Source organism: Diceros bicornis, chromosome 39 (genome assembly GCF_020826845.1).
Source record: "Diceros bicornis minor isolate mBicDic1 chromosome 39, mDicBic1.mat.cur, whole genome shotgun sequence".
NCBI classification, from domain to species: domain Eukaryota; kingdom Metazoa; phylum Chordata; class Mammalia; order Perissodactyla; family Rhinocerotidae; genus Diceros; species Diceros bicornis.
In genome coordinates this window covers 14424927-14439484 of record NC_080778.1, presented here as the reverse complement: position 1 = coordinate 14439484, position 14558 = coordinate 14424927, and the positions used below count along the sequence as shown (strand labels likewise).

At 35.2% G+C, this 14558-nt stretch overlaps 1 protein-coding gene across 4 annotated transcripts in view; it reads left to right on the top strand.

The window, feature by feature from the left end:
• The window catches only part of SCAF8 (SR-related CTD associated factor 8), a 180500-nt gene that overhangs the window by 40675 nt on the left and 125267 nt on the right, over positions 1-14558 (top strand). For all 4 annotated transcript variants that reach the window (XM_058534103.1, XM_058534102.1, XM_058534106.1 and 1 more), the window contains 4 exons: positions 6544-6705; positions 9186-9339; positions 10250-10380; positions 13043-13219. In XM_058534103.1, coding sequence (XP_058390086.1) covers positions 6544-6705; positions 9186-9339; positions 10250-10380; positions 13043-13219 — 624 coding nt within the window. The remainder of the gene's footprint in view (positions 1-6543; positions 6706-9185; positions 9340-10249; positions 10381-13042; positions 13220-14558) is intronic.

Sequence of the window (14558 nt, the reverse complement as noted above, 5' to 3'; positions counted from 1 at the left end):
GTTATCTGTGATTCTGTGTTTTAGCCGTGAAAGATTTATAGGTAGAGTAATGAATGATGGCAATAAATCAAAAGATAAATTAACAATGTAAGATGATTTCCTATAGGCCTGGAAAATTGCTTGAAAGAATACTTTGGCCTCTAGCCTCTGGTGTGGGGTACGCAAAGAGTTGGGCACTTGGGCACGGATAGTTTGAAAGGAGTAAATTTCCAGATTCTCACTTTCTTTATGTACTTTTTACTAAAAATGCCTCTGCCCTGGGATGTTTTAGATCAGTTCTTTGTCCCACACTCTAAATTTTTTTTTCATCCATGTTAGCTCAGGGCTGATCTTCCTGACAAAAAAAAAAAGAAATAGAACTTTGACTGAAGCCAAGTGCCTCTTTCGGATCTTATCCCTCCCCAAATAAACACAGTCTGACTTTTATGTTAGTCACATCTTTGCTTGGCATTATTGTATTACTCGATAGGTCTGAATTCTTAAACAAAGCAGTTTAACCTGCTTTTTAATTTTGTATAAATGGAATCCTATAGTATGTATTCTTTTTTGTGCAGTTATTTTACTCAGTCTCATATGTTTAGGATTCATCCCTGTTTTGTGTAGCAGTACGTTTCTTCTCATTGCTGTATATATTCCATTATGTGAATAAACTGCAGCTTATCCATTCTGTTGACAGACATTGTGTGTGTGTGTGTGTGTGTGTGTGTGTTTGTGTGTGTGTGTGTGTGTTTGTGTGTGTGTGTGTGTGTTTTCTGCTTTTTGAAATTATGAACAGTGCTGCTGGGAACATTCTAATAAATGAATCCTGGTGTAGCCTACGTTTCTGTGGGAGTGGAATTGCTGGGTTGTAGGTTATGCATGTCTTTAACTTGTCTGGATAATACCAAATTAATTTCATAATGGTTGTACTAATTGACACTTCCACTACCAATGAGTGAATTTGTGTCGCTCCCATCTTTACCAATACTTGGTATTGTTAGACTTAAATTTTTCTAATCTAATGAGTCTTAGTTGGAAGTTATTTAAGGGGCTGGCCCAGTGGCCTAGTGGTTAAGTTCACGCGCTCAGCTTTGGTGGGCCGGGGTTCGTAGGTTTGGATCCCGGGCATGGACCTACGCACTGCTCATCAAGCTGTGCTGTGGTGGTGTCCCATATAAAGTAGATGGAAATGGGCACGGATGTTAGCCCAGGGCCGATCTTCCTCAGCCAAAGAGAGGAGGATTGGCAACAGATGTTAGCTTAGGGCTAATCTTGCTCACAAAAAAAGAAAAAAAAGTTACTTAAGAAAGATATTACCCTAACATCACCTTCACTCAAAAAGTTAAATTCCAAGAACTCTTCAAAACTCAACAGTAAAAAAAAAAAAAAACCATCCAATTAAAAAATGGGCAAAAGACATTTCACTGAAAATGGCAAATAAGCATGTGAAAACGTGTTCAACTCATCAGCCATCAGGGAAACGACTTGTTTCTCAAGATGTTTTTTAGACTCTTAAGGACTCAAGTAGAATGAATTTCTATGGTCAAAGAGCAAAATGTACCCTATTACCAAAACTAAAAAGTATTAGGTTGCTTTATGACTACAGTCACGTGACGCTTAACAACAGGGATACGTTCTGAGAAATGCGTCGTTGGGCAATTTTGTCATTTTCTGAGCATCATAGAGTATATAGAAGAGGAACAAAACTTGCCATCCTACAATGTGTCTTTTTAACACGAGGATTATTTTAGGCTGATTATTTTTAGGAAACAAAAGACTCAGAAAGTTTTTCTTGTTACCTCCCCCTTAACTGCCTAAAAGTATTGAGATAAAAAACCTGTCTCAGGAAGCAAGTTATCACCTTTGCATCACATGAACTGGGTGGTGGACAGGGAGGAACTCAGAAAAGCCTGTTTGTTGGGCACTCCTCTGTGTTCTGTTTTTCTGTGGCCAAAGAAGCACTGGTTTTCCAGACGTTTGCTTCTTTTCACCTACCTGTGAATTGCTTTCCTTCCCTTTGAAGTCCCTGACTCTCTCCACCCCCAACATCCTTTCTCTTTAGCTAAGGATGGTATTTAAGATGAGGGCTTTGGCCATTTTGGCAAGTTACTCAGTTTTCCTTGGCTTCTCCCATGTATACATGTTATTAAACTTTTGTTTTTTTCTCGTTTATCTGTCTCATGTCAATTTAATTCTTAGACCAGCCAGAAGAACTTAGAACAGTAGAGGAAAATTTCATCCTCCCCTACAGTACTTACACAAACATAGATGGTGTAGTTTACTACATACCTAGGCTTTAAGGTACTAATCATATGGGACCAATATTGTGTATGTGGTCTGTCATTGACCAAAATGTCATTATGTGGCACACAACTGTGCAGTTAATTTTCTTCAGAGTCAGTATTATCACATCTAGTTCAATCTCAGTTATTTTACTAAGTTGTGTATTAAATTTGGATTTTTTTAGCTTGTTTCATCAGGAACTGGGATATTTTTTTCTTGTTTCTTGTCTCCCTTCTCCTGTAGTTGTACAGTGACACTCCATGTCAGTGAAGAACACAGTCACTTTCTGTGTCTTGCTTTCTTACTGGTGTGTCCAAGGCCCTCTGAATGTGAAGAGGAGAGGAGTTAGTGATTCTCCATTATCCTCTTCTGGCTTAGGTATTGTGGAAATAGAATTGCTGTTGTGGAATTTCTGAGGTTCCACACTTTTTGGAAAACTTGAATTATCAGAAAATGAAAATGACATAAAAGTAGTGTGTTTGCCATCTGGAAGAAAATATCACTTGATTTTTCCACTTATTTTGTATTAATATCTCTAATTTGTTATGTAATTAAATGTTATTTCCTTAAGAAATACTGTGTAGATTGGTTCAAAGTTAGCAGTGAAGATCTTGTAGGCCCAGTTAAGAGTATTGTATGTGTTTAGTTCTTGTTGAACCTTCCTTCCCAATCTGTATACCTTTTTTTCCTTTTTTTGTCTTATTGCCTTAGCTAGGACTTCCATGATGTTGAACAGCATGGTGAGAGGGGGCGTCTATACCTTGTTGTTATCCATACCTGATCTTAGTGGGAAAACTAGTTTGTCACCGTGTAGTATGATGTTAGTTGTAGGTTTTTTGTAGAGCCTGTATCTGTGGATTGTGGACTTCACATGTGCTTCTCAGTTTTTTCTGACCTCCCTTTATTGGGACAGAATGGCTACAGTGGGCTGGAGTTGAGTATTTCTCTTCCCTGAGGTCAGTTACGTTCTGGTTAAACCCTAGCAGATTAGGCTTTGGTTAAATAGTTTCTCCTGAGGGCAGAGTTTGTTAAGAACAGAATGCTATTAGCTGTCTGAAAATGGTTCCTCTTCCACTCCCTCTGCCGGAAGCATGAGATGATTTTTTTCAGGTATTCACTGTGAAAACTCTTGTGTTATCAAGGATGACTGTGTCCTGGGGCAGCCCTCTTTTCATACATGCTGCCCTCAGTATCCGTCAGTGCTTTGCAAGTACAGCCACATGCCCCTGTTGTTACTATTCTAGCTTTGTGTTCTTTAATATCAACTTTTAGTAGCTGCAAGTGCTAGCACAAATTCTGATAATAGAATCATTATATAAAGTATGTTCATATATTGCAAAGTAAGAGGTCCGACTCACCTAGAGGGTCCTTAAAAACCCTGACTCATGGTGGTATTCAGATAACAACTTGGCTGACATTAGAATGAAAATCACGCAAATATATTTAAACGTGCATTCTCCCTATCTCTTATTGCCTTCTTCCCCAGAAAAGTGCTATTTCTCTGCAGCACGAGAAATTGGAAATTACTAGTACGTAGTTTGAAGATGGTATAACTGAAAATTTATTATGATGTACCTTTTTTTTTTTTTTAATTCAGAAGTAAAAAACACCTCATGCCATTGGAAAGCCTTAGGAATTCTTGTTTTCAGTGCTGATAGAACGTGAAGAAGAATTTGAAAAAACATTTCAGGTTTTTGATCTTAATTCTTTTCTCAAGTTTTTAGTTGGTGACTTAGCCAAGTTTACCCAGTATTGTTATTTTAAAATAGTAAATCATACTTAATTTTTTTTTCTCACTTTTTGTGGCAAAAATGCCTAATCTACCAGTGAGGGAAATTCCATCCCACAACATCTTAGCAGATAGTGTGTCAAAAGATACTGTGGATGAAGAAATGTTTTTTCTTTGGGGCTGTAGCTTGCTACTAAAACTGCTAGTATATTTTTGAAGCTTTGGAATCTTCACAGTAAGCAAGAAAGACCCATGTATTGTATTTTGCATTCCTGATTCTTCTGTATTGTGAGTTTGTAATCTGAGTTTTTGATATAAATCAAAGGAAAAGGTATCATTGTGTTTTAAAAAAAAAAACTCAGTGCGTTAATTACTTGCGTTACTTACTATTCAGTATTAGTTTTTGAAGTCTTACCAGCAGCTTATAAATTCTTTTCAGCCTTACTCTCAAGATAATGATTTATATAAAATAATACATTACACCTCAGATTATTTTCTATCTTTGGGAAAATTAAAATCCCAATAAGTCAGTTAATAAATAATTATTAATCACTTGTCTGTGAGATATAATTACTTATCTAGAGAATTTTTAACAAAATTTTTAACAAAACATAATTTTTAACAAAATGAATGTCCTGTTTTTCATTAAGTTGTAAAAACGTTCTGCTCTTTACTGAGGTGTATTATTTGCCTGGCTAGGTAGATGTTTCTTTGAATGTATGGTCGTCAAAGGAAGATTGGCCAGATATATGAACTGAAGGACAGGTATACTAGATTTTGGGGGAACATGAGGGAAAACTATTTCAGACTTTCAAAAACGATAACTTTGAACAGGGCAGACATTTTTGAACAAATATAGGTAGGTTAAACCTAAAACTTTAATGTCCAAATACCAACATTATTGCTCTTTTGTGAAATACTTCAAGTACTTAACCCACCAGTATCTTGCAATAGATAACTTATGAGTTGGTGCTAAAGGTCTCTTCATTTTCTTGACTTAATAAAGACCTTAAAGAGAATGTTCTTAAAAAGGATTTGAAGGAACAAAAGAAGCATCATATCTTGTCTTTTTGCAGAACGAAATTACTCATTGTCTTGGCTGAAAATCCTGTTAGAAACGTGTATGTGTGTGTTGGGAGTGAATTGAGAATCCTTTTCTTATTGGTACTCAGGTTTCCAGGAAGAGTTTTTCAAGAATGCAATTTTGATTTAGTACCACGTATGATTCCCAGGAAATTACTTTGGGTGAAATACTTACCTAATTACACTCAAACGCTGAACCTGCTTTTTGCAGCCGTAATTCCATTTTAATCAGCCTATATTTGGGAAGCAGGTTTTCTTATGCTTCTGGATATGGAGACAAACTAGAAGCAGTAAGCTTGATAGTAAAAGGATTCTTCATTGTGCTCACCTAACTAAATAGGCTAGAAAAGCTTATGGTAAGAAAGTAGGAGACTTATGTTTCTCAATTTGGGTAATGGTTAAGAAAGTTGAAAAACATTTATCAGTGAAGTAGCTAAAAAATGTTTTCATAGGCTAGGTTCCCAGGATCATAATGGTAGTGTCTTGTCTTTCTTCTAGGTGTGGTATTTGAGAAAAGTTTTGAAACTTGGGGCTCTCAGTGTATTTAGAATGTTATAATTTGGTATCTGTTCCTTTCATTAGTACAGAAACCCTTTTGTTATATGTTTCATGTCTAGAGCTCTTCTTTCCTGAATTTGCTGCTTCCTTCCACGTGGCTTTTTTTTTTTTTAATACATACTTTTTTTTTTTGAGGAAGATTGGCCCTGCACTAACATCTATTGCCAATTTTCCTCTTTTTCTTTTTTCTCTCCAAAGCCCTGGTAGAGAGCTGTATGTCATAATTGTACATCCTTCCAGTTGCTCTGTGTGGGCCACAGCCTCAACATGGCCTGATAAGTGGTGAGTAGGTCTGTGCCCAGGATCCGAACCGGCGAACCCGGGGCTGCCGAAGCGGAATGCGCGAACTTAACCACTATACCACCAGGCTGGACCCCCATGTGGCTTTTTAAAATCATTAAACAAATTTTTTTTATTAGAACAGTGCTTTATTTATCCTTTTGTTTTTGTCATTCAAGCCAAGTGTGCAGTACTACTTTGGAACTTAGGTGATTGGCAGTTGAACTGAGTGTGTAGAGTAGCCAAGGTAGATTCTTGAAAATGCTGTTCCAGGGGCCAGCCCAGTGGCATAGTGGTTAAGTTCGCGTGCTCTGCCTCCATGGCCTGGGGTTCACAGGTTCAAATCCTGGGTATGGACTGACACACCGCTTGTCAAGCCACGCTGTGGCAGACATCTCACGTACAAAAAAAAGTAGAGGAAGATAGGCACAGATGTTAGTTCAGAGCCAGTCTTCCTCATCAAAAAAAAAGAAAATGCCATTCTAGAGAAAAGACGGTGTGGAATAGTGTATGTCTGAATGTTCATTACCTCAACATGAGCAGCGTTTTTGTGTTTGGATAGGGTTTATGATGATTTTTGTCTCTCAAGAATTTTATGTTCTCATTTCCTTCTCTTCTTTTTTTTTCGTCAGTGTAAACCAGAATACAAGGTACCTGGACTTTATGTTATTGACTCCATTGTACGACAATCACGACATCAGTTTGGTCAAGAAAAGGATGTTTTTGCACCCAGATTTAGTAATAACATCATTAGCACTTTCCAGAATTTATATCGTTGCCCTGGGGATGACAAGGTATGTTGTTATTTTCTTTTTTAAGTTGATATATGACTCTTTTGGTCTTAAGGAGACTCTTCAGATAATCTTAATTTATGATTTTATGTTATCCTTTACTCTTAGTTATTCTGAGTTCGAATATTTAGTTATTACACTATCCATGCTCCTTTTTGTTCTTAGAATCTTCTTAAAGAGAGTGGAAAGGAAAGATGTAGTTGATTTTGCTACCTTGTAATTTATTGAAGAAATTGGTGTTAAAGAAACTGGTTATAAACACTTTTGGAATTTTATTGAAGGCTTATTTATTCACATACACAACCAATTTAGAATTTTGATTATTTGATCTGAGCTGATACTTACCTATTTAGTGTCTGTGAAAAATGGATTTGCCAAGCAATTATTAGGAAATAACTAACTGCATATCAAAATTCTTTTGTTGTAGAGTTTTATCAGTGCTAGAAACCACACTACTAGGTCTGCTAGATCCGAATGAGTAAATATTCTGTAACACAGAAAAAGGTGGCTTTGGACCCTGAGAATAAAAAAGGGTTGTTTATCCTCATACGTGCTCAAAGGTATTAGAAGGTTACTTATTTTGGATGCTAATTTGGAAATTTAGTGTGCTCCTCTCACAGGGTTGATTGAAATATTGATTATATAGGAAAAGGTAAGAATACATGAAGACTAGTGGTTGCTTTAAGGAAGAAGCACAAAACTTAAAAGCTTACCACAAGTCTTTTACCTCATCTCAAGTACAACAAGATTAGGTAGTTTTTATTTTTAATAACTATAGTCTTTATTCAGAGAAAAATCTTTTTATAGTGGATAGATATGGAGATAAATTTATTGTATCATTCTTTGTAAACTGTTCTTAGATATGCTTCTTTTTTTTTGGTGAGGAAGATCAGCCCAGAGGTAACATCTGCCAATCCTCCTCTTTTTGCTGAGGAAGACTGGCCCTGGGCTAACATCCATGCCCATCTTCCTCCACTTTATATGGGACGCTGCCACAGCATGGCTTGACAAGCGGTGCGTTGGTGCGCGCCTGGGATCCGAACCGGCGAACCCCGGGTGGCTACAACGGAGCACGCACACTTAACCGCTTGTGCCACCAGGCTGGCCCCAGATATGCTTCTTGAGACAGAATTTTTTAAAAAAAATTACTTTGGTACTTTGATAATTCTATGCAGGCAAAAGAATGCTTCTACTTTTAAGTGACTAATCATAATTGATTCTTAAAATAGATACCTCAGAATCCCATCTAAAATAACTTACTTGAAATTTTATGTAAACATTTTTTGAAGTAATTTAAATACTTTGGTTTAGAAATTTCACTAGTTTGGACTTGGATTTCTATCAGTTACAATGAACAAATCAGTCTTGATTTGTAGACTTCATAATAATGATGTTTCTCAGTTATAATGGCATTTAGGATATAGGAATCTTTTTTAAACCATAGTAGGAAAGATTACATTGATACTATAAACTCAGTCATAAACTAGAGACATGATTTGTTTGTATGTAGGTAGACACATGGGGTGATACTTGTCAGAGACTGGCTAGTTTTGAGTACATGATGAGTGTCTTGGGAACTGGAAGATTTTTCTATAAAGCAAAAAAATGTACTTTCTAAGTGCACACATCTTAGAAAGAAGATACAGTCAAATCAGAAGGTCTAAAGCATTCTTTGTGTAATTTTCTTATGCTTCATTTGAAATACAGAAACTTGCACGTTAATGTAGTTTGGACAGAGTCTGAAAATTTGTCAGTGTAATATTATGAGAGTCTTAAAGATGAACCAGATCTTTATTCTTAAAATTGCTTATTTTACTATTAAAATAGATACATTTAACAGAAGTCTCTTTTTAATACTTAATTTCAGCTTCTGTGATTTATTTTTCTAATGAAGTAAATAGCATTGCAATAGTAACTAATACTTCATGCTGTTTATAGAACTTTTTTATGGTGAACAGTTGTGAAAGAAAGTAAATTTGGTTAAACTCTTATGTGAGGAAATAACCACCCCTGTCCTTGGATTGTTTTAAAATGAAATTATTAAAATGTCACATAAGATAAAGAGTTTGTCTTGAAATTACTTATTTGTTTAAAAGATCAAGTTAAAATCAACTGTAAATATAACTTTAGTGCTGAGATGAACCCTGACTCTGCCTCAGCAGCCTTAACACAGTTCTCCAGCCAACCATAGCCATTGATCTCATTAGATTTCACGGAGAAGCTGAAACCTAGTTGTCATCCCTGCCATCTGCTAAACGTAGCTTTCGTTTACCTTCTGTATCTACCAAAATGAACATGTTTTTTTCAAATGAGTTAAGGTTAGCAAATGCAAAATTATAGAAACATAATTTCAGGGATGGAAAGTTCTAGAGAAGTATTTTAATCCATCCTTCCCATCCACTGCCCAAATAGTCTCTGTGAAATGACTGTGCTAAGGTTTTGAAAGCAAAAAATTAAAATGTCATTTTTCTTTTTTCCTCTAGAGTAAAATAGTGAGAGTATTAAACTTATGGCAGAAGAATAATGTATTTAAGAGTGAGATCATTCAGCCTCTTTTGGATATGGCAGCAGGGATTCCTCCTCCGGTTGTCACACCTGTTTTGGCCAGTACTACTGCTGCTATGAGCAATACCCCAGGTATGTTGCTTTGAGAGAGATTTGTGTTCTAAACATTTGACTCGTGCTTTTCAGGTGATTATTCGTTTATAGTATAACAATTTGACAGTACAGGAGAATTTGTCTAGCATTAGGTAATTGAAAAGAATATAATTTGAAGGAAAAATAAAATGAGAAATTATATTTGTATGTAATTCGTTTTTAAAAATTAGAAAGCTGATTTTTTTAATTCCTAGAAACAAATATAATGAACTTTGGAAAATTGGCGTGTCAGTTAGGTTTTTTCTGATTCAGGCTGTCTGTAATCTTTTAAACTTGTGTATAAATCAACTTGATATTCACAGTATACTAGGGAACTTAATATTTATAAAGAACCCTGAAAATAGTATTTAATGGAGCCAGGAATGCTTTAATAATAATCTCAAAATGATGGTTTTTTGAGGTATTTAACCAACATTTAAAATTTTTTATCATAGTCCAAGAATTACATTTAACATTTTGATATATACTTAGTTTTTGTTGTTTGTGAGTTTGTGTATACATGTATATAAATACACACATACACACATATTTAAACAAAAATAGTTTTATATTACACATACTATTTTATAATTTTTCATCGAAGATAGTATTTTGAATGTGTCCTTATGTCATTGAATTTTCTTCTGTAGTAAGATTTTTAATGGCTGCTGAGTATTTAGGCTCCTTTAAAGTAGTAGCTTAGTTAATTGAGGACAAGTATAGACAGATCCTTTTGGTGTTTTTTTTTAACGTACCTAATTCTATAATAGTTTTTCAAAATGGAGACAAAATAAAAACACTTATTTAAATTTGTATATATTTTATAAAAGCGACAGAGCAAATCTCTAGTTTTTCAAGTATTTATTCACTTACCTTGTTATTGAGGTGGGTGTGATGTCTTTTTTAAAAGGAACTCCTGTGACACCCGTTACTCCAGCAAATGTGGTCCAAGGTTTACCTGATCCGTGGGTATCTCAGATAACAAGTACAGATACCCTTGCAGCTGTAGCCCAGATCTTACAAAGTCCTCAAGGCCAACAGGTGAGCAGCTTTTTTGTTATGTTGACAGTGATTTAGAACTCAATTTTCCTAATGTATTGTTTCGTAAAGTACCACCTAAAGAGTATATGTTTTTTTATTTTGTAAAAATGGGATCACACTTATATGTATATTTAGTAATGCATCGTGAACACTTTTAGTCATAATTGGTGCCAAACGTTATTAGGTGCTATTGTTACTCTAGTAATGAAACAGGGAGGTCTTCTATCTTGGAGAAGATGACTTCTTATCTTACGGGAGACAGATAATAAAAAAGTATAAAACATTGTTTAGATAGTGATATATGACTTAAACAGGTAAATCTTTAGGGTGATGACTAGGTTTGGGAGAAGGGGTCAGAATTAGAGAGTAGCCAAGAGAAGGTGTCTTTGAGGACGTGGCATTTGAATTGAGACTTTAATGGAACTAGTCATGGCAGGATATGAGGTTAGGCCACCCTTAGCATCTCTTTTTTTACCTGTCCTTTAAAAACCAAATTAAGTGTAATCAGTACAGTAAAACTTCCTTTCCCCACATAATCATATGGTTTCGGCCACCTGTAAGTTTTTGTTTAAATGTCACCTCAATGAGGCCTTCAAACAGCGATTTAAAACTGCAAACCCTACCTTTCTTCCCCTGTGGTCTATTTCTCTATCATCTGTCTTATTTTCTTCCTTAGCACTTACTACCTTCTGTTATGTTATATAATTTACTTATTTTGTTTATTCTGTCTCTTCCCACTGGAATGTATGCTGTACAAGGGCAAGGATTTTTGTTTGTTTGTTCACTGCTGTATCTCCAGTGTCTAGGTTATAACAGGTTTTCAGTACGTTTTTGTAGAATGGATGAATAATGTAGAGAGGCATAACAATGTTAGGTGTACAAAAGATATTTTAGAGTTGGTTTGTCTGGGGGATAAGATGGTCTGTGCATATAAGTTGTTAGTGATAAAGTTGAAATGGTAGTCCTAAGTGTGGGACCTGGGTTTCAAAGACATAAATGGTGGGCTGAGAAGTAAAGGAGTCATATGCTAAGCAGTAGGAACTGCCAGAGATTTTTATGTTGAAGTCACATGATCTGAACAGTACTTTAATGAATGAGAGAGAAGTCTAGAGAGAGTAAATAGCTTTGTTTGGTAACAGTAATAATGGAAAGAAAGTAATGAATATGTGAAAAATAGTAGGATTGTGGACTCTCTGAAAGGACAATCTCAAAAAAAAATGGGACCATTCTAGAGTTATAAAGATGTAAAAACCAATTCAGTTACAGTCTTAGATTGGATCTGGTTTCTACATTTTTGAGACAGTTGAGAGACTGAATTGGATATTAGATAAAATTATTGAATTATTAGTTTTGTGATAATGGTATTTTGAAAATAATTCATAAAGCAAATGTTCTCATTTTAAATGATACCTATTAAAATAAATACTTTGGGCAGGAGAAGGGATTTTCCAGAAGAAATAGTGCAAAGAGAGTCAAGAAGACATAGTGATGGATAGAATATCAAGTCAGAGTAGAGGAAAAAGGATGCTGCAGTGATTTGAACTTGAGTGACTGAAAGAATAGCAGTGCTATTGGGGGAAAAATGGGGATGTCAGAAGGAGCAGGTAACGTGTGCAAAGGAGGAATATGACATTTCCTTCCTCCCTCTTTCCCTCCCCCCTCCCCTGTGTTCCCCATCCTCCCTTTCTTCCTCTTCCTCCCTCCATCCTGTCTATTCTGGAGCTTCCTCAGTGTGGTAACTCAGCTATCATATATTTTTGTGTTATTTTGTTTGTCATCACATCAGTAGTTTATAGTAAGTGTTTATTCGATAGCTCAATAACTTGTTTGTTTTTTAATGTTGCTATTTTAGATAGACATGAAATTATTTTGCTTATTGTCATCTTGCATGATATTTGTACCTTCTCCCACTATAAGTTGAACTTCATTTAAAAGAATACAGATGTCTTGTTTAGCAATAGCTTTGCTATTTTTACTTTTCTATTCTAAACTGATAATTTTCAGATTTAACTCAGGTTTAGATCTTGATTAGGAAAGTATAAATTACTTCTAGGATGTGCATAGGGTTTACTTAACTATGAAATATCTTCAGGATCGTATTGTTTCTCTTTTTTAAGAGGGTGGCTAAAGAGGGAGAACAGGAGTTGCTTTCAATTCTTGTTGATGCTATTCACCTTTAATTTCCTTAGTTTCAGACTCTGCTCCAAGGGACACATTGCTCATTGGCTTTCCTGTTTTCAGGAAATGTGTTATCAGATGGTAAATCTGAAAGACAGCAAAAGCAGTTACTGTCAGTGCTTGTCCTTTACAGAGGCTAAGGAGTTAATTGAAGAAGAGATGAAAAGCTTAGTGAAAAAAATCAGTCTGCTGATGATAAATTCTTTATCTAGTTGTCATGGTATGACCAGTTTATTTTGTTTGAAGTTCTCTGACTTTCCAGAAGCAAGACAAACTTATTAAGGACTATGTTATATATAGCACACACAAAAAATCTTTTTTTAAAAAAATTAACTGTTGTTTTGAGTTAGTATATATATGCATATTTTTTGATCTCCGAAGACTGTAGAATGACAAGTTTTATTGACTAAAAGTTTTAGGGTGGCATTCTTATAGACAAATCCCAGCGCCTGTTTGTAATAACTTTCCTTTTCTTCTCCTCCAGCTTCAGCAGTTAATACAGACTTTACAGATACAACAGCAGAAGCCTCAGCCTTCCATTCTGCAGGCCTTGGATGCTGGTCTTGTCGTTCAGTTGCAGGCTCTTACGGCACAGCTTACAGCTGCAGCTGCAGCAGCGAACACCCTTAATCCCTTAGAACAGGGAGTGTCTTTTAACAAGGTAGAAATTAAGATATCAAATCTGTTCTATATGAGGTATTAAATTTTATATACTATCATATGGATTCTAATTCTGTAAATTATATTTTATCATAGAACTATTTTAATATCCACTGTTTTGTATAAAACATTATAGATTTTACAAAAGGTTCAAACTTAAGTAATTTTATAATTCTAGTTGAAATACTGAGTATTTTCTTTTGATTAAAGATAACTGGTCAGTAAAATTGTGTATTCACCATTGAGACAAATAATTATTTTCTGAATTTTCTAATTCCTTTTATGAATGTTACAAATATATTAATTATGGTATTCTGTGTTCTACACTTTTAACCTACATAAATTTAAATTGTTCAGTATGTGAAAGTTCAAAGGAAAACTTCTCTACAAGTTGTCACTATACCATAATATTGATAAATTGAGGCCTAACTATAAAGGGTAGTGTTTTTAAAGTTGAAAATCTTTTATGTATACTTTATTGTGTGATATCCTCAGTATTATTAATTATAGGAATATTAAAATACCTTGGAAGTGTTATCCATATTATTTTTATTTCTGCTATTATTATTTTCCTAGGAAAATAAATATTGATTTGAGTTATTAGAGTTTTTTTTTTTTGTGAGGATATCAGCCCTGTGCTAACATCTGCCAATCCTCTTCTTTTTTTTTGTTTTTTTCTCTGAGGAAGACTGGCCCTGGGCTAACATGTGTGCCCATCTTCCTCCACTTTACACGGGATGCTGCCACAGCATGGCCTGCCAAGCAGTGCGTCGGTGTGCGCCTGGGATCTGAACCGGCGAACCCCAGGCCGTTGGCAGCGGAGCGCGCACACCCAGCCGCTTGCGCCACCAGGCCGGCCCCCATTACTTAAGACTTTTTTAGCCAGCAGCTTTCAAGTCTAATTTAGTCTAACTCTAAATAGCTAGACCACATAAAAAGTCCTTTAAATTGATCATTTAGAAGACAGTTGAGCGTTCTCACAAGAAAACTGTCCTAGGAATAGATCCATTGATTATAGTCCTGGGTGTTTTTTATCAAGCTTTATTACCATTGGCAAACCGCTTATTTATTTTAATCCTAATCTTCTCTTCTATAAAGTTTGAGTATTAGTATTTATCCTGGGAGTGTCATGATTTGTTTTGTTACATAAGGCAGTGTATGTCAAAGTACTTTAAAGAAAAGTAAAAATCCACTCATATAAAATGCTTTATTATAACATAAAATGATATAAAAGTTACATATTAAGTGATAAAGGTAAATTAATAGGATGTCAGTGGCCTTCAAAATAGCATATGTAATTTATATTTATGTGAAGCACTTTTTAATTTGTCTTTCTCCTT